At 38.0% G+C, this 23,150-nt stretch overlaps 1 protein-coding gene across 1 annotated transcript; it reads left to right on the forward strand.

Moving 5' to 3' along the window:
• The first annotated feature begins 5,501 nt into the window (after nt 1–5,501).
• Nucleotides 5,502–22,536, forward strand: LOC134618014 (b(0,+)-type amino acid transporter 1-like). Its single transcript, XM_063463212.1, has 13 exons — nt 5,502–5,601; nt 6,534–6,652; nt 9,881–10,028; nt 11,309–11,551; nt 14,541–14,666; nt 14,780–14,879; nt 19,547–19,591; nt 19,686–19,809; nt 20,716–20,819; nt 21,068–21,164; nt 21,413–21,562; nt 21,973–22,147; nt 22,290–22,536. Exons 2-13 carry the CDS (start codon nt 6,548–6,550, stop codon nt 22,349–22,351), a joined length of 1,479 nt encoding a protein of 492 aa, XP_063319282.1. The 5' UTR covers nt 5,502–5,601; nt 6,534–6,547; the 3' UTR covers nt 22,352–22,536.
• Nucleotides 22,537–23,150: the final 614 nt, after the last annotated feature.

Genomic DNA, 23,150 nt, shown 5'->3' on the forward strand with positions numbered 1-23,150 from the left:
TGGAAGTCACATGATTCGGGGAACTGGGGACAGAAGCCGTTATCGCCATCTACAGGCTGGAAGATCAACAATAACACGATCCTTAAATACAATTTATAACAGTTTATCAGTATCTATCTATCTATCTATCTATCTATCTATCTATCTATCTATCTATCTATCTATCTATCTATCTATCTATCTATCTATCTATCTATCTATCTATCTATCTATCTATCTATCTCAGTAATGATGTGTTATGGTTACTTTGCTGTAAAACTAAAAAAAGTATCTTAATTAAAGGCAACTAAATTGCAAAATGTAACATGATTTTAAATAGAAGCAAATATGTAATGTTACATGTAATGCCCTAAATCTTTTCCTCTCTATGTTAACTCGTCATCCTTTATTGGGAAAGGAGCCACCAGCGTCACATGAATTTCACCCAGCCAAGTAGCAAAGATCAGGTTGTGTGACAGACAGTGACATTGTTGCATGACCAATCAGCAGTGGCCTGGAGTATTTCAAGCTTCAGTGACCTTCTGGATAGCCTCGTCCCCCCCATTCCCACATATGTGGTTGTAACATCGAAACTACCAGTAGAAAGCTGGTGCAAGTGTTGCTATGTCCATTTTTAGACACATACACGATGCACCTAGACTATGTAGCACTAACTGCATTATATCTAAATCAAACAAACAAAAAACAACAAAAAGAAAACACATGTAGTATCCAGTGATATGTTTTACCTACATTTTCAAGTTACAAATAGTGAAATATGCAAATCTCTAAAAATATAAATAATAATAAATACATTTATATACAAAATATACAAATATATTGCATATACTGATATTTATTTATAAAGATGTGGGCAATCACATGAAATAATTATACAGCATGTGCTTATGTTTTTTTTCTGTAAAAACTCTATCAGGCTGAGGAACATAGGAGGGCAGCCAACTTAACTCAACTCAAGCAGCTTGAACATTACAGGCCATTTTTAATGTGATGCTTAGCTCAAAGTTACACTGACTCCCTGAATAGGTAAAGACAGCAACCGTCTCTAGGTGTTATCGTTCAGCACATGCAAACACTTTTTTTTTCTGCTTTATGACAGTTTAGCAATTTTTATTATCAATAAATTGCATATATTGGTACTTTTTTTAGACTGTAATACAGCGGTTTTATTCCATTTTACTTATTTAGTAATTATTAAGCTTTTATTGAATTGTGTAGCTTTAATGTTTTTAAACCATATATATCTGTAAATATTTGTTTTCAACATAGCTCTAGAATCATATATTGGTAACTTTCCTGACCTGGGTTTGCAACATAAAAATGAAAAAGCCAATAACACTCTGGAGTTAAAACTTTGATTTTCCAAGTATTTCAATAAAGGCTTATGAGAGTAAGGGACTGTTTCTGGAGTTTCAGTGAATGAAAGTGTCTGCCAATCTGTCAAACTGAAAGGTCTCACTGCAGTAAATACTCTTACTTTCTCACAAATTGTTCTAAATTTTGTTGGTGAAAACTCACTCAGTCAGATCCTAAACCCCCTCCCCCTTGTATGTGTCTGAAACGTGGTCATAAGTTCTGGGTCTCAGGGTTACTGAGTTCATATGCCAGTGTGTTTTTGTGTTAGCAGATTATAACTGTGTCTGCGGCAAAGGTTCAAATTCTCCCAGAAGCATTTTAAACATTTCCTTTGTATTCCGTAGGTACTCCAAAAGCTGCAAGAACTAGAGGAAGCCAGTGTTTAAAGTTAAAATAAAAGCCAGTTATCGTTTCTCTCCCTTTGCATTTTAAATGGTTTATGTAAGTAGTATATACTCTGAGTTGACTTCTAAGGCCTCATTTACCCTTGTGCTTGGAATCTTTGTAGAATTAGGACATAACCTATATTGTTGGCAGACACTGTTGCTCCTGCTGGTGATATGTTAATTACCTTGTGGTTAAGTCCCAGTGTTTTTTATGCAGATGCAGCTAATAGAAAGAAATAAAATCCTGGTTATTTTCCCTCCGGGTGCCCATTCTTTTATGTGGTCATTTTTTTGCAGATGCTGACATAGTTGTCTCTCTAGTTTTTCCCCCTTGGTTAATTCCCTCACTTCCATTCTGATAGTTTCAGCAATCTTCCTCCAGGAATTTGTTTAGTCCTTTTATTGAAGATATTATTGCTTAGATATTAAACATTATTGAGATGAGGATTGTTATTCTCTCACTGATAAATTCAAAAGCTTTCACAAAAAGCAGCTCAAAATGCAAATCTCAGTTGTTCTCGGGTTTCTTTAGATCATGGCATGATGTGCTGCTTTTTGATATCTTTTAAATTACTAGTTTGTTAGACAGGTTCTATTTATGTGATTTCTTTGTTCAACAGATTTGGCAGTGATATTGAACTGAGATTTCCCAAAAATGTGGTTAATCACATTTTTCAGGAAAGGTCGCATCAAGCTGAGGAACATACAAGTCGAGCCAACTCAACTCAACTCAACTCAACTCAACTCAACTCAACTCAACTCAACTCAACTCAACTCAACTCAACTCAACTCAACTCAAGCAGCTTGAACATTATAGGCCTTTTTAATATCCTGCCAATTTCAAAGTTACATACGAGTACCAGGAACAGTGAAGACAGCAAAAGTGTCTACGAGTTCTGGTTTAACACAAAACACTTTTTCATCAGTCATTAGAGGGTACATTCCTTTGTACTTGTTGCAGTAATCCTCCTCACCTTTGTTGTTTTTTTGACACATTGATGGTGTTAGAATTAAACATCTCCTGGGGGACTGAATGTTCAGACCAGCATTGTTTCAATGTGTTGTTTAGCTGCTGCAAAAACCACAAAAAAGCACATAGTAGCCTTCCCGGTAACACCCAGTGAAGTTTGAATTTGTATAAATAATTGGTCCTGTGTTAACTTCTAAAGTTGTTGAGACACATAATGGACCCCAATCTGTATAAATATACACATTCTTAACTCACTCAAAACCAAATATAATTCTAACCAGATTGGAAGTTAGTTTGGTTTTTCACCTTATTATTATTTCAAACCTAATCTTAAAAATGACAGAAAATCATTCCATTTCACTGATGGATCAACAGGCCAAGACACAACTAATAAAATACACGTGGACAGAGCTCAAATGAGAAACTTCAAGGTTCTAAGGACTAGAGATGAGAGCATGTGGGGGTATATTTGATTGGTTTTTAGGCGTTTAATTGGAACTTTAGGATTATAATGCCTTAATGTAGCTTATCATTATCACTGAGTAACAGTTTAAGTGATAATTTATTATTTATGTGTGATATTGATGACACCCATAAACACACTCACAGTGTATACAAAGTGAGGCTTATGCGTAACAAGGTTGAAATGGCTGCCTGTAGTCCAATCAGGGAGTGCTGTTGGTGGAAGACACAAGTCCTCCATAACTCTTCCTTGATTGAGATTAGTGGATTTAATACTTGATAAAGCATTTTAATTAATGACTTATATTTTTTCTAGATCACATACAGAAAAAACAAACAAAAATAAAAATATTTAATATGGAGTCATCTTTGAATTTGCATCAATGCTTGCACAAATCAAACCACTCAAAAAAAAAAAAAAAAAAAAGAGTGTTTGCAGACTTTAACAAGCTGCTGTAAGGAAGTATTCCTCCAACAAGAGATCTGTCAGTTGAAATATTGAAATTAAATATGCAAGTCCTTCAAGAAGGAAATTCAACATGGAGATGTTGGTAATTGTCAGTTAGCTGTATCTACAATTTGAAGCAAATTCAATTAAAGTGGAAAAGGTATTAAGGTGAAACTATACAGGTGGACATGAGAAGATGTGTAGGACAAGGGAATATGCTTTGAAAATAGAAAAACAAGCACAACAGAAAACAGAAAAATGAATGGGCAAAAATTGTAGTCAAATTTTTGAGAGAACTGTAAGATATGGGCTAAAGGGATTTACATACAAAAAGAGCCAAACAAAACCAGTACTAACACCTAAGCAAGAGAAAACAAGCTTGTAATGGGCTAAAGAAACACAGTCATGGAGTGCAGATGATTGGATTAAAGTGATGTTTAGTCATGAATCACGGATCTACATTTGCTATGGAGATGACACAATTCCAGTAAAACTGAATGCCTGACGCAAACATGTGCATTTCCCCATTCATTTATGTAATGAGTCAGCATGTGGTAAAAGTTCAAGGGAGATGGCAACCACCACCACAACAACCTCCACAACAACCACCACAACAACTACAACCACATTTTATTTTTTTACAGGTACTAGTATTTTTTATTTGACTGTATGCGGCTATCTCTGTGCTGCTTTTAGACTCAACCCCCCCCATCCTGTGGAGCTAATAAAGGATTATTTTTATCTTATCATATCTTATCTGAACCACAGTTATTATTATTGATTCAGCATACAAATCCCCTAAGAGTCATAGTCCATCATCTCTTAAAACAGATGCGTATGAAACTAGATAAATAAATAGGTTAGAGTATCATAAAATCATTGCCTGCCCTTATCACTAGGCGCAACAGTTCTGCAGTGTGGACTTTTGTTAAAGCATTTGTTTGAATTTGCACTTGCATTTACATCACAGATCATACAAGATTATTCACATAACACATAATATGATCCTATAGACAGCTTTCTCATTTTGAGCTTGATTCTCTCATTTCATTGGATATTAATGTCTGTAATGGAATCTGTGGATGTCATACTGAAGCAAAGATGTGTATAATAATATCTGTAGGTATATTTAAAGGTGACCTGCTCAGAGGTAACTTTACAGCCTAAAATACGTGTTCTTTCAGAGGCCGAGGCTTTCTCAAGAGAAAAGAGGAAAGCAGGAGTAGAGTGGAAAGGGAATGTCAAACATGAGCACACAAACTCACAAATGTTCAAGCACACAACTGCAGGGGTGTCACATATCCTTATCAAAGAGGCATTGTGAAGGAAGTCAGGCTAGGTAAACTCAGAAGGAAGGAATTCTTTCAGAGTATCAAAAAACAAAACAGAAAAAAACATAATAGGTGTTTTGGTTCTGTCACTTGCAGTTTCTTACTAGGATTCTTGGAGTGCTCACTGAGTAACAGATTAAGTGATCTCCCTCAAGAAATAAAAAGGTATAAATTAAATGAAATAAAGCTTATCATGTGATTTTCTTTTTTATGGTTATAGTATCGCTGTCAGACTCTCATTCTACTCTTACTCTAAGTTACTGTTTTACAAAGTTGGGGAGCTGTATATGTTTAAAATTTTCCTATTGCACAATATCATGAGTTAAGAAAATCTGCTGTGTAATTCAAAGCAGTCCCTTTTTAAAGCTTCTGCTCAATAGATTTCATGAACCTAGAACTTCGTCTTAACCCATCCCCCTTCTCATGTAGAGCTGTCCAATCACATTTGGGAACCTCCCACCAGAGGAGTTGCTCAGTTTAATGCAGTCTTTTTTTCTTTTCCAATTTTCATCAGACATTTCTGCTCTACTTCACTGAACTTAGCTTAACATAATTTGTGTGTTCACAACACTGCACCTGGGTTTGAAAAAGCTGCATTCAAGGTTCATGGACCAACATTGAGGTTTTTGTTTTCTTCAAGTAAGTTAAGTAAGTTAAAACATGTTTTTTACTATATTTTACTATATAAATTATTTAACTACTATAATTTGTAGTTAAATACTATCACTGAGTGTCAGAGTAAGAGACATTTGAGCTCTTCCCACTCTTTTTCTAATGTTTGACTTACTGCCAGTCTGTACCAGTTCTCCTAATATGACTTTAAGTTGGGGTCTATGTTTACAATACTAATATATTCACAGTTTTTCCCAGTTAAAAAGCATATGAAGCATATGAGCTGATCATTACTGCACTAAAGAGCACCAAATCCAAATGTTCTACTTTTAAATTGTATTTTACAAATCACAAAAAATCACTAAAATTAACCCTTTGACTCTCAAATAGTTAATGAATGTTAAGGATTACAGTTAAGAATACAGCTCTAAGGCACATGTGTTAAAAATTGCTATTATATTTGTTTAAAAGCTCCACACAAACAATGGCCGTTACATGCTGAATCACCTTATAATAAACTTAAAATCAACCCAAAACCCTTCTAAAGATATTTCAGTGATCTCTTTAAGGCTGTTCTTGAGCTGCTCTATTGATAATTAGTCTAAGATATCACTGGATGAGGTTAATACTGTGCTGTAGTGTACTGCAGTGAAACTCTTTAAAATCAAAATTTGTGCAGTTGAGCCATATCTGTTCCTGGTAATGTAATTAAATCTGTACGATTATGGGAATCAATGTGTGAACAAATTTAGTTTTGATTTGGCTTTGAGTGGATTTTTAGTGAGCTCTTGTTTCTGAGAGTCACTGTGTATCTTGATAAAACATTTACTGCCCATGGAAGAGCATAGTTTTCCCTCTAAACCTTATCATGTCATGATAACCTTTTACAGGGACAACAAAGATGTGTTTCCTGTAAAAGTTAATGCAAGTGGTCTGTAATGTGTGTCAATTCTTATGCTACTTCATAGACCAGTGTGTTGCTATGGATGAAAGTGGAATAAGGAAGAGAAAGGAGTCACAGAATGGCTCCACTGACCTTACCAAAGACAACAAGGAGGTGGTGAAGGCCACTGCTCTCCAAAAAGATGTAAGTATGAACCAGTGTGCTTAACTTTTATATACATGCAGGTTCCTGAGAACAAGTCTCACTAAATTTTCACACTACAGGATCATCATCCTTACCTTTTTACAATAATAGAGCCTTGGAACTGAGTACCAGGCAGTACCACAACAAGCGTCTCTGCAGATTAACTCCACAATCATCCACTCAGCAGTGCAATCCAGACCCCTAATAAGCTCCATAAGACCTAAAATAAACTTATGGGAACTGAAAGGGTTTCCCAGGTTAAAATAGGATTATTATGATAATCGTTGCTCTCATCCTGGAAAAGTCCATTCACACATATTTTCCTGCAGACTTCTGTAATTCTCTTTCTGGCATAAAGAAAAGTCACTGGCTTCATATCAAGCCCCACCAGATCGCTATTTATTTTAATAGATTTTTAAGATTTTACCCAATGTTTGCGTCCTTATATCATCTATATATTAGGTAGGGCCCTTCTGGGAGGCTGTCTCACATTTGAAGCATAAATCTAAAAGGTGACCACACCCTAGGCTTTAGAATGACCTACCTGAAGAGATAAGGCTTGGAAAATCAGTTACTTTGGTCTCTTCTTTTAATACATTTTATAGACTTGTTTTTATGTGATATTGCTTTTTTATTGCCTCTTAATTCTGCTGCATGTCTTCTTTTATTACATCGGCATTTACAGTCATGGTAAAAGTAACCCTCCATCAATCCTAATTCAAGACAGTAAAAAAATATCCAGTCCTTACCAGGTAATAAAATGATTTAAATAAACATCAAATGAACAACAACACATAGCATATTATACTGTTTCATTATTTATTTACCAAAAACTGAGCCAAAATGCAGAAGCAGTTTGTGGACAAACTAAGTACACCCAATGATTCAGTATCTTGTAGAACCACTTTTATTTGCCATAACTTGAAGTAATCATTATCTTATTGGTGTCTCACATTATTGTGGAGGATTTTTCCACCTAATTTTCTTTACAGTATTGCTTCGGTGCTCTAAAGTTTGTAGGTATTTGTTTATGCAGCTTTTCAATTAGGTTCAAGACTTAGACAGGGAACTTCAGCACCTTGATTAGCTTCTTTTTTCAGCCACTTTGTTACAGATTTGCTGATGTGTTTGGGGTCATTCTTCTGGTTCATGACTCACTTTTGGCCAAACTAGCTGTTGGACAGATAAATCTGACTCTAGAATACTTTTGTATACAGGAGTTAGCGGTTGACTAAATGACTACAAGGTGCCCAAGTCCTGTGGCTGAGTCACCCAAACCATTACCCCTCCACTAGTGTGCAACAGTTGTTTGTGTTGATATGGTGTGCCTAAAGGACATTGTTCCCTAACAATTTCACCTGGCAACCCATGCAACTTTTCAAACTTTAGCTGTGCTGCCATGTTCTTTTTAGACACAAAAGGCTTTGTCCTTCCAACCCTTCAACACAAACCATGTTTGTATAGTCTTTTTCAAATTGCACTGTCATGATCCGCAGCATTTAACATGCTAGCTGAGGCCTGTGGATTCTGAGACGAAGCTCTTGTTTTTTGGGGGGTCTTTTTTCCGAGCACCAAACAGCCTAACCTTAGTGTGAATTTTCTGGAATATTCACTCTTGACAACATCGGGAAGTGTCTTGTAACCTCAGGTTTATTGGCAGTAATAATTGCTTCTTTAACATTTTTACTGATGTCTTTCCTTTACAGCATTGTGTTATCAGACACTTGAATGCTTCAGACCCACAACTTGACAATGTTTCTGCTCTTAGAAGTGGTCATACTTGCTGATGATCAGTTAATCAAGTGTATTTGATCATTGGCAATTGGCTGGTACTCAATTCTCACTGAATGAGGTATACTTAGTTTTCTATTATTGTTGTTTTACATACTGCTTTTTGAATTTTGGCTTAATTTTTGTTAAATAAATGAAAAAGTATAATGTAATGTTTTGTGAAACCATTTTTTTCTATTATGTTTTGATTTAAAAAAAAACCTTAGAATTGAAAGAGTGTGTAATTTTTTTTATATTGACTGTGTGACATTCCTCCTGTTTTCTTACTGTTAGTGGAATGTAAGCTGAACTAGTTAATTATCTCTTTGGTGCCACGGACACTGGTCAGTGACCTGGATTCAATAACCCCAGGATGTGTCTTTCCTGTATTTCTTTATTAATCAATACAATATAATAAATATACTATCAAGTTAGGTTTGCCTTTAGCCAGTTTACATTACTCATGCTGGTTTACTTGTGAAAAATTAATAGGATTAGCCAAATTCTTGGCAAATACTAACTGAAAACTCAGAGGTTATTGGTTGTTGTGTTGATCCTTGGCCAAAATTATTATGATGATATCAGATCAACACCAACAAATGGATATCAGGGTGTGTGCTGACATGCCTCTGAAACATTGTGGTCAAGGTGGTGTCTTTGAATGTGCAAACTAAAGTGGTGGTCATCCTTTTTATGAAGACGGGACCATACTCTGTAGCCTCCCTTACAAGGTGCATGCAAGGGTACAAAAGAGAAGAGTCTGCCCCTTTGTTAGACCTCAGATTCAGAATGAAGAATGTGGTTTCACTCTGGTTGAGGAACATTAAACCAGCTCTTTACTCCTCTCAAGGATACTTGGGAAATTTCTAAACAAGTATAGAGATGACAAGCCTCTCTGATTTTTTGTTTTTTTTTCATGACTGGGTAAGGCTGTATGAGATCCACAGAAAGATCTGGAACACTTTTGCAGTGATTTAGACAAAGTACGAGTTTAGTGCATTCTTACCCTTATCTCTTGCCTGATCTACTTATGGTGACTAAAAAATGAAATTACCTATAAAAGTGGCATTGCTGTTTGTTTTCACATGTTGCGAGACGTGAGAATTTTGCCTTTAATGATAAGGGACTTCTTCATATTTGATTTAGTCTTTAGCAGCTTACTCTGCCTCACTCAGCGTGGCAACGTAATGATGTCTGATTCAACCAGTTCTTGAGTTTGTTAACTGCTGCTGTCAACCAACTTAAAATCAAAATATGACACGGAAATGGTGCATCAACTATTTCCACTATTATTTCAGATCCCAAGAGCTGAAGCACAGCAACGCATTAAAGTGGTGTTGCTAAAATACTTATGATGTTATAGAACACATGGGAATGATAGTTTCCTGAAAACAGTTACTGGCATTAAATAACTGAAAAAACACATTAATATTTTTTATTTTCCATGTGCTTGCTTAGGTTGGTCTGCTGAGTGGCATTTGTCTCATTGTGGGGACTATGATTGGCTCAGGCATTTTCATTTCCCCAAAGTCTGTTTTGCTGTACTCGGGAGCTGTGGGACCTTGCCTCCTAATCTGGACTGCTTGCGGCGTGTTATCTACTCTTGGTGAGACCAACATTTTAACTCATATTTCATTTTGTTCATCAACCAGTTCTGTTGCTATATCAGGAATCTAATATTCTTTTCAATTCATGTAGGCAAATAACGATGGTCAAAACAGGAACAAGCTCACTTGAAGTGTTGTTCAATTATGTTTTTACATGGTATCACCTTTTGTTTTCTGCCAGGAATATAATTTTTCATTGTGGAAAGTGTTTTTACTGGCTGTTGAAGTCAAAATCATTATTGTGAGGATTTTTAGTGCACATTAATAGTCTTCAGATTGATTACTTCTGTATCACACAAAGCTCACAGATACATTGGAGATGTTCCTGTTGTTTTATCACTCAGACACTGTGAACTGGTTCATATGAGAAAACAATTAAATGGGGAAAAAATAACAAAAGATGTCTGATCTATGTCAGTTAAATTTTTGTTTTGTACTAGTTATACTAGCACACGCTATTTAGTATGGTTTTAGTTTGTATTTCAGTTATGTTGTATTTAGATTTTGATTATTGTAGTTGTTTGACAGAGTTTTATACAAAATGGGTTCCATCTAATCTGGAATTCCTGAATCTATATATATATATATATATATATATATATATATATATATATATATATATATATATATATATATATACATATATATATATATATATATAAATATATAATATAATTCTGGAAGCACAAGCACCTGCAATGTAACACAAAAATTTAGAAATAAAAAAATTTGAAACCATTTCTTTTGAGCTTATTAAAACTAAAATGAGAGGTGAACAGGATTGAAAATGAGAGCATAAGAAGCAAGGGAGATATAACGACAGCGATTGAGTGTGCCAAGCATATATGAGTGTCACAGACATGCAAGGTTTCTTACCACTGCTTTGAATGCATGAACTCATACAAAATTTTGAAACTTCAATTCTGTTCAATTCAATTTTATTTATATACGCCAAATCACAACAAAAGTCGCCTCAAGGCGCTTCATAGGTACAGAGAAAAACCCAACAATCATATGACCCCCTATGAGCAAGCACTTTGGCGACAGTGGGAAGGAAAAACCCCCTTTTAACAGGAAGAAACCTCCGGCAGAACCAGGCCCAGGGAGGGTCTGGCCATCTGCTACGACCGGTTGGGGTGAGAGAAGGAAAACAGGATGAAAGACATGCTGTGGAAGAGAGAGAGAGGTTAATAACAGATATGATTCAACGGTCCCTTCTTATATGTTGTTTTACAACTTTCTTTTCTGTGTTTTTGTGATTTTATGTGTGGCTGCATAGGAGCACTGTGTTATGCTGAACTTGGAACCATGATCACCAAATCAGGCGGCGAGTACCCCTATTTAATGGAGGCTTTTGGCTCTATTGTTGCCTACCTTTACTCCTGGACAACTATTATGGTGTTAAAGCCGTCATCCTTTGCTATCATCACACTGAGCTTTGCAGAATATGCCTCTACTCCTTTCTACCCTGGCTGCTCTCCACCTCTAATTGTCACCAAGTGTCTAGCAGCAGCGGCTATATGTAAGTTCATGCTTGACAGCAATAAACTATACACAAGTACAGAGTCACTTTAGAAGTTCATACATGACTATACTTTACAATGGAAACCACAAAGTGATTGTGAAGACAATCGGTTTTCAGGTCACATTAGCCATTTCAAGCTAATGTGTGCCTTACTTTGTAAGGTGTCCACAACGATGTCACTCTCCAATTTGCAGATGTAAAAAAATACTTTTATTGAAATTAAAATAATTAAAGCCAACTGTGATGCCTACACACGACTCAGACCACACAGTATTCTTGTTATGGGTTTCTTTTGTTTGTTGCGCTTCCACAGTGTTTCGGGGTAAAAGGAGTCAGGTTTCCAGCTGACTCCACTCTCCCGTCACCAGCTCCTTCTCACTCTGTCAGCTTCTGGCTGATGTACAAGATCGGTCACTTTACCCCCCTTACCTGCAGGGACAAAACAGCCAGCCCTCCATTCGAGGTGTCCGTTTGCAGGACAAAAAGGGAGGGAAAAGTTAGGTGTGGGGACCTCCCCACAGAAGAGCTTCTTCACCTACACAAATGCCGCCTGACACCACTCCATCCACTGGACCAGATCTGGTTCACCCTTCCGGGCATGAACCTGTGGTAGTACACGGCCAGCCCCAAGAACCACCTCACCTCCTTCTTGGTCTTGGGAAATGGACAGGCTGTGATGGATGCTGTTTTCTCCACCTTTGGGTGCACCTGTCCGCCCCCAAAGTGGTACCCCAAATACTGGACCTCCCTCTGTTCAACTGCACACTTCTTCAGGTTGGATGTGAGCCCAGCTGCCTCAGGGACTCCCGGATCCCAGCCACCCATTGCACATGCACAAGTATGACTGTGTGTGATGATAACATCTTCCAGGTAGGCAGCAGGATATGAAGCGTGTGGACGCAGCACCTGGTCCATGAGGCACTGGAAGGTGGCTGGGGCACTGAACAAGTCAAACAGAAGTGTGACGAATTGGTACAACCCTTACGCAGTGGAGAAGGCCATCTTTTTCTTGGACTCTGCAGACAAGGGAATTTGCCAGTAGCCTTTGGTTAAATCCAGTGGCATGAAAAATTCAGCTGTGCCTGACTGGTCCAGAAGCTCGTTGTCCTGGTGCATGGGGTAGGCATCTCACCATGACACTTCATTCACTTTGCAATACAATACAGACCCATCTTTTTTCACCACAAGAACTATGGGGCTACACCACGTAGTGTGTGACTCTTCTATTATCCCCATTTTTATGTTCAGGTGTGTTTTATGTTCAGGTAACCTGTATGGCTGTGAACGCACCGTCACACCAGGCTGAGTTTCAAAATGATGCTCTATGAGAGGTTCATACAGCCGGACAGGGGGAAAACACATCTGCAAACTGATGTCGCTAGCAGCAACATCTGAGCCTTTTCTTAACCAGGCTCACCAGAAAGTCGGTTTCCACCTCTCTTCATGCTTTCACAATGTTGAGGTGACATATTTGTGTGGCTCTTCCCCGACCGCACCACCTCATAGTTAACGTCCCGTAATCATCGTGTGACCAAAAAAGGGCCTTGTCACTTGGTGAGTAACGTTAAGCTTAAAGAAGGAAGTAATGCAAGCACTTTGTCTCCCGGTGAAAATTGCCTGAGTCAGCGGTGTTTATGTTCCCGGATCTGGGTAAATTTTCCCCTGATAACCTCCTCAAAGTGTGCAGCTTTGCTCTCAGGTCCAGGATGTATTGAATCTCATTTTTGGCTTGGACCTTTCTATCAGTTTTCTTTAATCAGGTGCAACATCCCCTGTGGCTTTCTGCCGAGCAGTAGCTCAAAGGCTGAAAGTCCTGTGGAGCCCTGGGGAGCCTTCCTCACTGCAAATAACAAAAGGTCTAACCAGTGATCCCAATTTCATTCATCCTCGTGAATGAACTTACAAATCATGGAATTTAAAGTCTTATTCAGTTACTCCACCAACCCGTCAGTTTGAGGGTGGTAGACGCAGGTCTGAACAGATTTAATGCCCAACAATTCCTACAATTTTGGAGCCCCGGGTATGCGAAACACCTCAACAGACACTCCTGTTTCAGATCCTGGGCGCACTCCTTCCAGCACTCCAGGGCCTGGGCAAGCAGACCGGGTAAAAAATGGTTTGTTGCCTGAAGCAGCAGTGGCCGCTCCACTGGGGAGGGGCCGGGGAGCCTCTGTCTCAGTGCTTGCATGAGCCGTGGTCTGTTAGCTGGCTGGTTGTGGCTCTCTGCTCCCTTGGTCTGCGCAGCCAGGTGGTCCTCCGCAAGGGTGACCGCAGCTTCCAAGCTTGCTGACCGATGGGAGCAGACCCATCGTGCCATTTCCCTGGGCAGCCCTTCAATGAACTGCTGCAGAACCACCAGTTCATGGTGGTTTCCCTCTGACGGCCTGGGCTGCAGGCAACTCACTGCTGTGTCATGCAGTTTCCAGGACCACATGAACAGTTGGTCCACTGCCGTCATCGGACTGTCCCGAAACCGTTCATGATATTCTTCCAGGGAGAGGCCCAAGTTATCCATGACGGCCCAGCAGATGTCCTTGAAGCTCTATTGTGAGGCCAGCGGCAGGCTCAGAGCTGCCATTTGAGCCTTCCCAGAGAGCGGCGGCAGTAGCCACGATGCCCACTCTGCTGCAGGCCACTGTTACGCCTCCACCGTGGCTTGGAAGGCCTCCAGGAAGACCCGAGGGTCATCACCCTCTCCCATCCAGTATATCGTCACCGCCAGTGGATGATTGGGCAGCGACAAAGTGACCCTCAACAACCTCTCCAACACCTATGTCGATGCTCAGTCTGGTCCTGAAGTCTCTACAGTTGCTCCCTCTACGCCGCTGCTTGCTCCACGTGCATTCGCACCCACATTCACACCTTTGGGCAATTTAGAATTATCAGTTAAACTAACCCCCTAATAGCAAGTCTTCTTCGAAAAATGTGTTTAATTATAAATGTATAGGTGGGAAAATATATGATTACATTTTCTGTTTTTTTGCAGTGATCATCACATCCATCAACTGTTTAAGTGTCAAACTGGCAAGTTATGTGCAGAACTTCTTTACTGCAGCCAAACTTTTAATCATTCTTATCATAGTTGGAGCTGGAATCGTTATGTTGGCACAAGGTCAGTCTTCTTATAGATCTTTACATACAACTCTGTCTTTAAATGTTTGCGTTAATAAATGTTAACCAACCTTTAACCACTAACATTATTGTATATTATGTATTTGTGTCTAGGAAAAACAGAGAATTTTTCAAATGCTTTTGATGGCACTGCAACATCTTTTGGAGCAATTGGACTTGCATTTTATAATGGGCTTTGGGCTTATGATGGATGGTAATTATTTACTTGGTTTCATATTTTCTCAGGCTATATGTGATAATATAATGAGTACTGCTCTTCTGGATTCAAATAAGGGGCACTGTAACCATCCTCAGCATTCAGAAAAGAAAAGAACAAAACTGTTTTACATCTTTGTTTTCAAAAATTACATACTTCAAACTGCTTGCATTTTATCTCAGATAACCTTACTGATGTATCCAGATCAGGCAGCATTCAACAAATTACACTAAAATATTTTTAGTAAGCAGATACCATAACCATCAAGGCCCAGGTAGGCCCAGGTAGAAACGTGGGCCTTGATGATGAACCTGTGAAAGTATTTTAGCTTTCTATACAATTACAGATGATGTACTGGTTGAGTATGTTGTTTTTAGTTATGCATTTCTGCATTACATTGCTAGTACAAGCATGTGAAAAAGTGTACCCTCTTTCTAAGGTTTTACATAACAGGAGATGACCAAAAAATCATCTAGATCTTACTAGATCTAACACCATTAAATTACAACCTCAAATGAATCCCCCCCCCCCCCCCCCCCCCACACACACACACATCGTTATTATATGTAATTAATTAGTTAATGAAATAGTTATGTCAAAATGCAGGAGCAGTGTATGAAAACTGTTGTAGCTTTGCTGGTGTGGTTGGGATCACTGCTCTCTTGCATGATCCAATTTAGCCAATTTCAGTTGGGGGATAAATGGTCTCATATTTGATTCTAGAATACTTTGGTATATAGAGGAATTAATGGTCAACTCAATGACTGCAAGGTGCCCAGGTCCTGTGACTGCAAAACGAGCACAAATCATTACCCCTCTACCACCTTGCTTGCCAGTTGGTGTGAGGTGTTTGTGCTGATATAATTTCTTTTGTTTTTGCCAAATATTCTCCACTTTGGTCTCATCTTTGAAAAGAATATACTTCCAGGAATCTTGTGGTTTTTTTTTAGATGTATTTGCAAACCTTGCTACCATATTTTATTAGAGAACTGAGACATTTTTCTTGCAACCCTTCCAAGCAAAAACATACTTGTTCAGTATTTTTCTATTTGTATTGTCATCAACTTTAACATTGAAAATGGTAACTAAGGTCTGTAGAGTCTGAAATGTAACTCTTCGGTTTTTAGCAACTTCTGTAATCCTGGGAATATTGGCACTTGTCTTGAATGTTTCCTACTATAGAATCATGAATTTCAAATTGCTTGCTTGCTTTTAAATGTATACATGCCTTACTACTCTTCTGAGATTGACGAATAGTAAAGTTGTTTCTCCAGTATCTTTACTAACTTCTATCTTTACTATCTTTCCTCCTCAGTGTTGGGAAGGTTACTTTTAAAATGTATTCCACTACAGATTACAGAATACATGCCCCAAAATGTATTTTGTAACGTATTCCGTTACGTTACTCAATGAGAGTAACGTATTCTGAATACTTTGGATTACTTAATATATTACCATGCTTTTTTTTACAACTACATGAATGTACTATTGCTGTGTGATTTATTACTGAAGGTTACTCGCCATACCAATAGCAACTAGATGTTTAAATCTTAATATAAAATGAGTAACAGTAGGTGGACATTAGGTAAGGCTGCACTTTTTGCAGTCATCTCGTATAGAAAACTATTCCGCGCGTATATAAAACAGGTCCGCGGCTCCGAATCGTAGTAAAGGGACCTCTTGCTAATACAGGCTCATAGCTGAAAACTAGCTTTACTTTGTTTTCTGTGTCAACTTTGCAAGAGAGAGACAGAGAGAGGTGTTGAAAGGCTGCTCCAAAGGAACTTATCGTTTCGGAGGAAAACATGAACACAATGTACATTCGAGTCTTAATAGCTTACTTACAACTGGGCTTGCCAGGCACTCTTCTTGGCTGCAGTGGTTATTATTATATTTACATGCTTCCAGCTCCCGCTTCTGCTCGGTGACAGCTCGTACTTTTCTCCCTCCCTGGTACTCACAGACACAAACTATGGCGTTATTTTTGTGCCACTATTCTGAGCGCATGTAAAAAAAAATTGCAGGTGCAAGTGTCGCATTTTGAGGAGAAATTTATTTTGAACGAAGAAAAGCTAAATTTGAGTGAACAAAATTCATTGCTGCGTGCAAAAAATGTATTTCAGTGTTTGCTATTATCCATACGCACACACAATAGCAGCCCCTTTCGCTCAGTTTTTGCGCTCTCAACATTTCTGCCCGTGCGCGCTCAGCTCTTTCTGTACACCGTTATATTTGTGCCACAAAACCAGCCAATCACAGACTTGGATGCCAAAAAATATGATTGGCTGTTTTGGTCTCCAATCAGCTCGAAATGACGAAATGCAATATCCCAGAATCCATTTCGTCCAAAACTCAAATGAGGCAGTGGCGGAGTAACACAGAGTGGCGGAGTTTGAAATATTACTCTTTCTGGGTCACAAAATAAACTTTTAAGATATTTTCAGGCAAGAATGGTGCTGTGTAAACTTCAAATATCTGCTCGATTTATCAAGACATCACATATTTGCATAAGTGCCCTAATGTTTTCGGAGATGCCTGTTACCCACTAGCTGACCGGGTGGTCACTCGGGTTAAACATAATATATAAGGCTGAACTGACAAAAAATCGGCCGACTACACCACCAGGTATTATAGGAAAAACCATAAAGCTTCTGAGCTAAAACAAACGCCGTTGTGACAGTGATGTACACTGTCTTGTTGGTATATATGTATGATTTGTATCACCTTCATGTTTCCTTCTCACCACATATCCAAACCGATATCATGAGCAGCAGCTTTTACAGTTGTGGCTCCAGCAAACAGCTGATACTAGAAAGTAATATTAAATAAATTCTAACAACAGCTTCTCAAGCTTGAACGTGCTGCTGTTGTTTAGCGCAACATCCGCTTGTTTCCTCTTTCTGGCGCAAAGTGGGTGATAAACAAACAAGAGAGACGATCAGATAGACTGCAGGTCATAACTTCTTACCTGAAGTTCAATTCACCTGACACTCGGACCTGCGGCCGCCTCGTGTCTCTCCTCCTGCCTCACCTTTTCCTCATCCACCTGCCGGCTTCTGTGGAAGCTCCGCCATAGCCACCACCAAACAACGCAGTTATTTTTACACACTCATTGTTTATACCGTTACAAAAAAAAAAAATAAATAAATCATCGGCCCATAAGAAGGAAAAATCACTATCGGCCCGGTATGCCCGATGGCCAGTCCAGCTATGGCGAGAGGGGCTGCTATTGTGTGTGTGGATGGATAATAGCAAACACTGAAATACATTTTTTGCACGCAGCAATGAATTTTGTTCACTCAAATTTAGCTTTTCTTTGCTCAAAATAAATTTCTCCTCAAAATGCGACACTTGCACCTGCAAATTTTTTTACATGCGCTCAATTTTTTTTTTTTAGCTGAGCTCAGAATAGTGGCACAAAAATAACGCTATACATAACGGGTACGGCAGTCCATTCTCCCTGCAGCATGGACTACACTGCCCATGAGGCTACATTCTTTAGGGCTATGCATGTAACACTCTGCCTATTGCCTTCATATTAAATCATAAAAAAATATTTCTTCACGTCATTATGAGACGCGAGATTGAGACTCAGGCATTAGAGCCTCTTAATGCGTGTTTTGTTTGGGTTTCCACCGGCGTGGAATTACCAAAAATAGAGAGGGCATAGCCTAACATATGAAACAGGAAAAGACCGTCGTGTAATCCGTTTATTTTAGCAAAGTAACTGTATTCTGAATACCACCTTTTTAAACGGTAACTGTTATGTGACGGCTGTGTGCAGGCAGGAAAAGGACCCAGAGTGCAGACTCCGGAAACAGACGTGAACTCAAAAAACAGCTTTAATGCTGAACTGAAAGTAACCTATTTCATGGCCGGCTGGCTGGCTGAGGGTAGATCGCGACACCGACAAATTGAAACACAGGGCTTAAATACATAGAGGGAGCAATCAGGGAATGGGCAACAGGAGGGAAACACAGCTGGGGCAAATCAGGCCTAACAAAACAGGGGAAGCAAAACCAGATACATTAACATCAGACATGGACCTTCAAAATAAAACAGGAAACATAACACAGACTGAACTAAAGACACAGACTCACACGCAGGCACTGCAACAGAGGGAACCGAGACGTAAACCATAAGAAAGAACACAGACAAAGAAACCAAAGACTAGAAATGATAAATAATATAATAAACTCAAACCTCTGGGTCAACGACCCAGGCATCCTAACAGTTATTCATATCTTGTATTTTAAATACATAACGGCGGTACATGTATTCCGTTACTCCCCAACACTGTTCCTCCTTGCCTCTGTCTTAACACACACCTGAATGATCCAGACTAGAAAACTGCCAAAACTGCCAGTGATCACTGCAGTGTAGTTTATTAGCAGCACCGGTTGGTATTAAACCTTTTCATTTCCATGGAAAACATTATTTAGTGTCATTCATCTGAGGTTGTATTTAAAGGGCAAATAAAACATAAAAGACATAAAAGAATAAGTTAGTGCTACCAAAGATGCTGAAGAGGCTAACTCTTTTCTTGTTTATTAGGCCAGAAAAACTGGACTTAACTGGGTTACTGAGTATGTGCATATACATTTGAGTCCAGTGCTCTACTGAGAAGTATGTGTCATATATTTTCTATTTCATTACTTTTACAGGAACCAACTAAATTTCATCACAGAAGAGCTAAAAAACCCATTCAGGTAAAAACATGCCTTAAAGAAACTCTAGTGTTAATCAACAATTCACAAGGCGCTGAATTTTTTAAACATTTTTTCTTTTGTTGATTAATTTCAGGAACTTGCCACTGGCGATTGTCATTGGGATCCCTTTGGTTACTGTGTGCTATGTTTTGGTCAATGTTGCTTACTTCACTGTTATGACCACAACTGAACTGCTTTTGTCTCCAGCGGTTGCTGTGGTAAGGATAACACTGGTCAATAAGCATCTTGCTACTGGGATTTACTCACCTATACTTTAACAAATGTTTACTTAGTGACTGCAAATCTGATAACCATTTTTATCTAGCTAGTAATATTAGTTTTTAGGTATGATGTTTCAAGTATTTGACAGTTACAGTAACTGGACAGAAAGGGTGATGTGTTTCAGAATTTAAGAAAAAGGTTTGGTCTTGAGAAAAGGTTTGTTTTTGTGTTGATCCTGAAATATATAAACTGATGCTTGAAGATGAGATCACTCCACCAGAAAAAGCTGCTGACTTCTCAGCTTGCCCAGCTTAAGTCACCATTAATGGGAGATGGACATGCTTGTAAAATGGAAACAGCTAAGTTTTCTCTGAGTACAAAACAAGCTTTATGCAACAATAGCTGACTGCAGGATCAAGACAACTGTAATCTAAACAAGCGAGGAGCTTTATTACAACACTGTCTGAAATAAAAGGAAGAGATCGTATTATTTTGGTATGTTTATTTTGGTGAGAGATAGAAAATTAGACATAGTGATACATAATATTGATATTAAAGTGTCAAAATCAAGCTTCATATCTTGAATTACTGTAAAAAAAAAAAAAAAAACTGATAAAGAGCTGGTCTGAAGTTCCAGTAGCAAATACAAATATCTTTTGTCAATCACTGAAAGTTAAAATAGCTGAGAGGCGCTAACTTTTAAATTTAAATTCAGTCTGTAATAACTTATTACTGATATCAAATTTTAACAGACATAAATGAGAACATCTCCAAAAGACCTAGTTATTAATCCACATGTAGTATGCCTAAATTGTATTTATTTATGACAATTGTAAATGAGCATAATAGCCCCTTGTTTTCATACCTTGTATTTTCTGAAACATTAGTTTGTATTTTTTTAGACTTTCGGAGACAGAGTCCTTTACCCAGCATCTTGGATTGTTCCTCTCTTTGTTGTCTTCTCAACATTTGGTTCTGCCAATGGAAGCTGCTTCACTGCTGGCAGGTAAAAGAGACATCTATTACATATTGCATGTCATGCTGATAGTTTGGCATAATCTAGATTATTTCTGTCAGTAGCTTTAAAGCGGTTTGAAGAGCATATTTGTGTGTGTGTAAAAATGAAACAACATCTGAAAATGAAAGTTAGAATCCTGAAGGGGATGGAACGAAAAAGCAAATAAAAAAATGCAACAAATTTATAGCAAAAAGAAAAAAATGAATAACGTAAACCTAATGTTTTTTGCTCTACAGATTGGTCTATGCATCTGGCAGAGAAGGACACATGGTGAAAATCTTATCCTACATTAATGTGAAACGCTACACTCCTGCTCCTGCTCTTATATTCAATGTAAGTCTTAAGCATTTAATGACTCATTTTGTATGGATTGTAATTTGGCCTCAGATGATCAGCCATCTATTGTTTAAAACTTTATATATCATTTCACGGTGTGTTGATTACAGATTGTAAAAGTTTTAATGAGCCCAAAAACCAGTGTCATTTCAAGTCCTATAAATTTTACATGGATTCTCAGATAAACAATACACTGTGTTGTTTCACTACATGGCATTTCACTGTTTAATTTTTCTCTGTTTTAGGGTGTTTTGGCTATTTTCTACACTATTCCAGCAGATATCAACACCCTCATTAACTACTTCAGCTTTGCTCAGTGGTTTTTCTATGGGCTGACAGCACTGGCTCTCATAGTCATGCGCTTCACTAGAAAGGACCTGGACAGACCAGTTAAGGTGAGACTAGTTTATCTTTTATGCTGTTTTGGCACAAAAGATCATTTTATTCATTTTGATGCCTTGTTAATTTGGATTGACAAACCATATCATACAAAAATGACCCCAATCAAGCCTTGAGATGAGGATTTATTTTAACAATACCTAGTTAACAGAATAGTTGTGACCAGTAATAGAAAGTCAAATATATACTTGATTTTAGAAAGCTTTATCAGTTTTTTTTAGAAAACATTTTTATCTGTTTTGACTCATCTGTGCAGTGAACAGTAATTTCTGTTTTGTTTGTTAGTCAGCCATATTTAGCTTTTGTCTCAAAATGTAGTAGTAAAAGTCATTATTTTTATGATGTGTTACAACATCAAATATTAGACAATCAAATACTTCCTATGTACTTCTCTGTTCACTTGAAGATACCAGTGGTCTTAGCAGGCATAATGGTCCTGGTGTCCTGCTACCTGGTCTTGGCACCCATCATTGATAAGCCAGAGCTGGCATATCTTTACTGTACCATCTTCATCTTCAGTGGTCTTATCCTTTACTACCCATTTGTCTACCGAAAAGTGAACTGGGGGCGCAAAATCATGAGTAAGTTTACATTTTTGACTGTAAAAATGTAAAATATATCTGTTGAGAAGAAACGTAGAATTATATGATCAAATATGAATATGAAATAATGATTACTTAAGTGCTTGTGTTGGTTTGACCCCTAACTTCTGTTTCCTCATAGGGCCCATCACTATGCATCTCCAGCTGCTAATGGATGTAGCTCCTGCTGAGAAAACTGAATGAGAAGGGATAACGCGTTTCGGTGTCTACAGGGTAATGAAAAATGTTCTGTCTAGTTTTGGAAACAGGAAGTGTGCTCAAAGGGTTAGAGCCACATTTTGGAGCTCATTCCTCTGCAAAAGCAGGATGAAATGAAATAATTTAAATTTGTTGGTTCAGGGCTCAGAAATTGTGTTTATATAGAATGACTCCCACTGCAGGACACAGTGGGAGCATCCGCAGGATATTTCAGAAGTATATGAAATATAAACTAAAAACAGATGAAAGGGTACCCTTTCATCTGTTTTTACTTTTAAAAATGATATACTTGTGAACTATACACACACACATACACATACGTACACACACACACACATATACTGTATATATATATATATATATATATATATACATATATATATATATATATATATTGCTCACAGTGATTGCTCAATGCTGAGTTTGGCAATCACTGTACAAGCAACTGTTTTATTTAGCCACACTGCAAAATGTTTTTTATTTGGTCAAAGATCACTTCATGTAAACCTATTGGGATTCTTAGTGAATCGGTTTGAATCGGCACTTGAGCAAAGGGAATTGTAAACATTTTAACTGTGTTGTAACAGACAGAAGCACATGAAGACCTTGCAGATGTGCAACTTTTCTTGTTGTTCCCAAACATCAAAGATTTGTAAATGTTTGTGCATTAATTTTTAACAATGCTTTCCCCCCTGAGTTATACTGTAATGAGGCTGTTGTTTTTACATGATGGTTAATGAAATTATTAATCTTATTGGTCATGAAATACACATAAAAATAAAAC

Source organism: Pelmatolapia mariae, linkage group LG1 (genome assembly GCF_036321145.2).
Source record: "Pelmatolapia mariae isolate MD_Pm_ZW linkage group LG1, Pm_UMD_F_2, whole genome shotgun sequence".
NCBI lineage: Eukaryota > Metazoa > Chordata > Actinopteri > Cichliformes > Cichlidae > Pelmatolapia > Pelmatolapia mariae.

Coding starts and splice junctions, on each gene's coding strand:
- LOC134618014 (XM_063463212.1), top strand. CDS start 6,548: ATGGATGAAAGTGGAATAAGGAAGAGAAAGGAGTCACAGAATGGCTCC. Junction 19,592..19,685: donor GAGCTAAAAAACCCATTCAG/GTAAAAACATGC, acceptor GATTAATTTCAG/GAACTTGCCACTGGCGATTG. Junction 21,165..21,412: donor CTCCTGCTCTTATATTCAAT/GTAAGTCTTAAG, acceptor TCTCTGTTTTAG/GGTGTTTTGGCTATTTTCTA.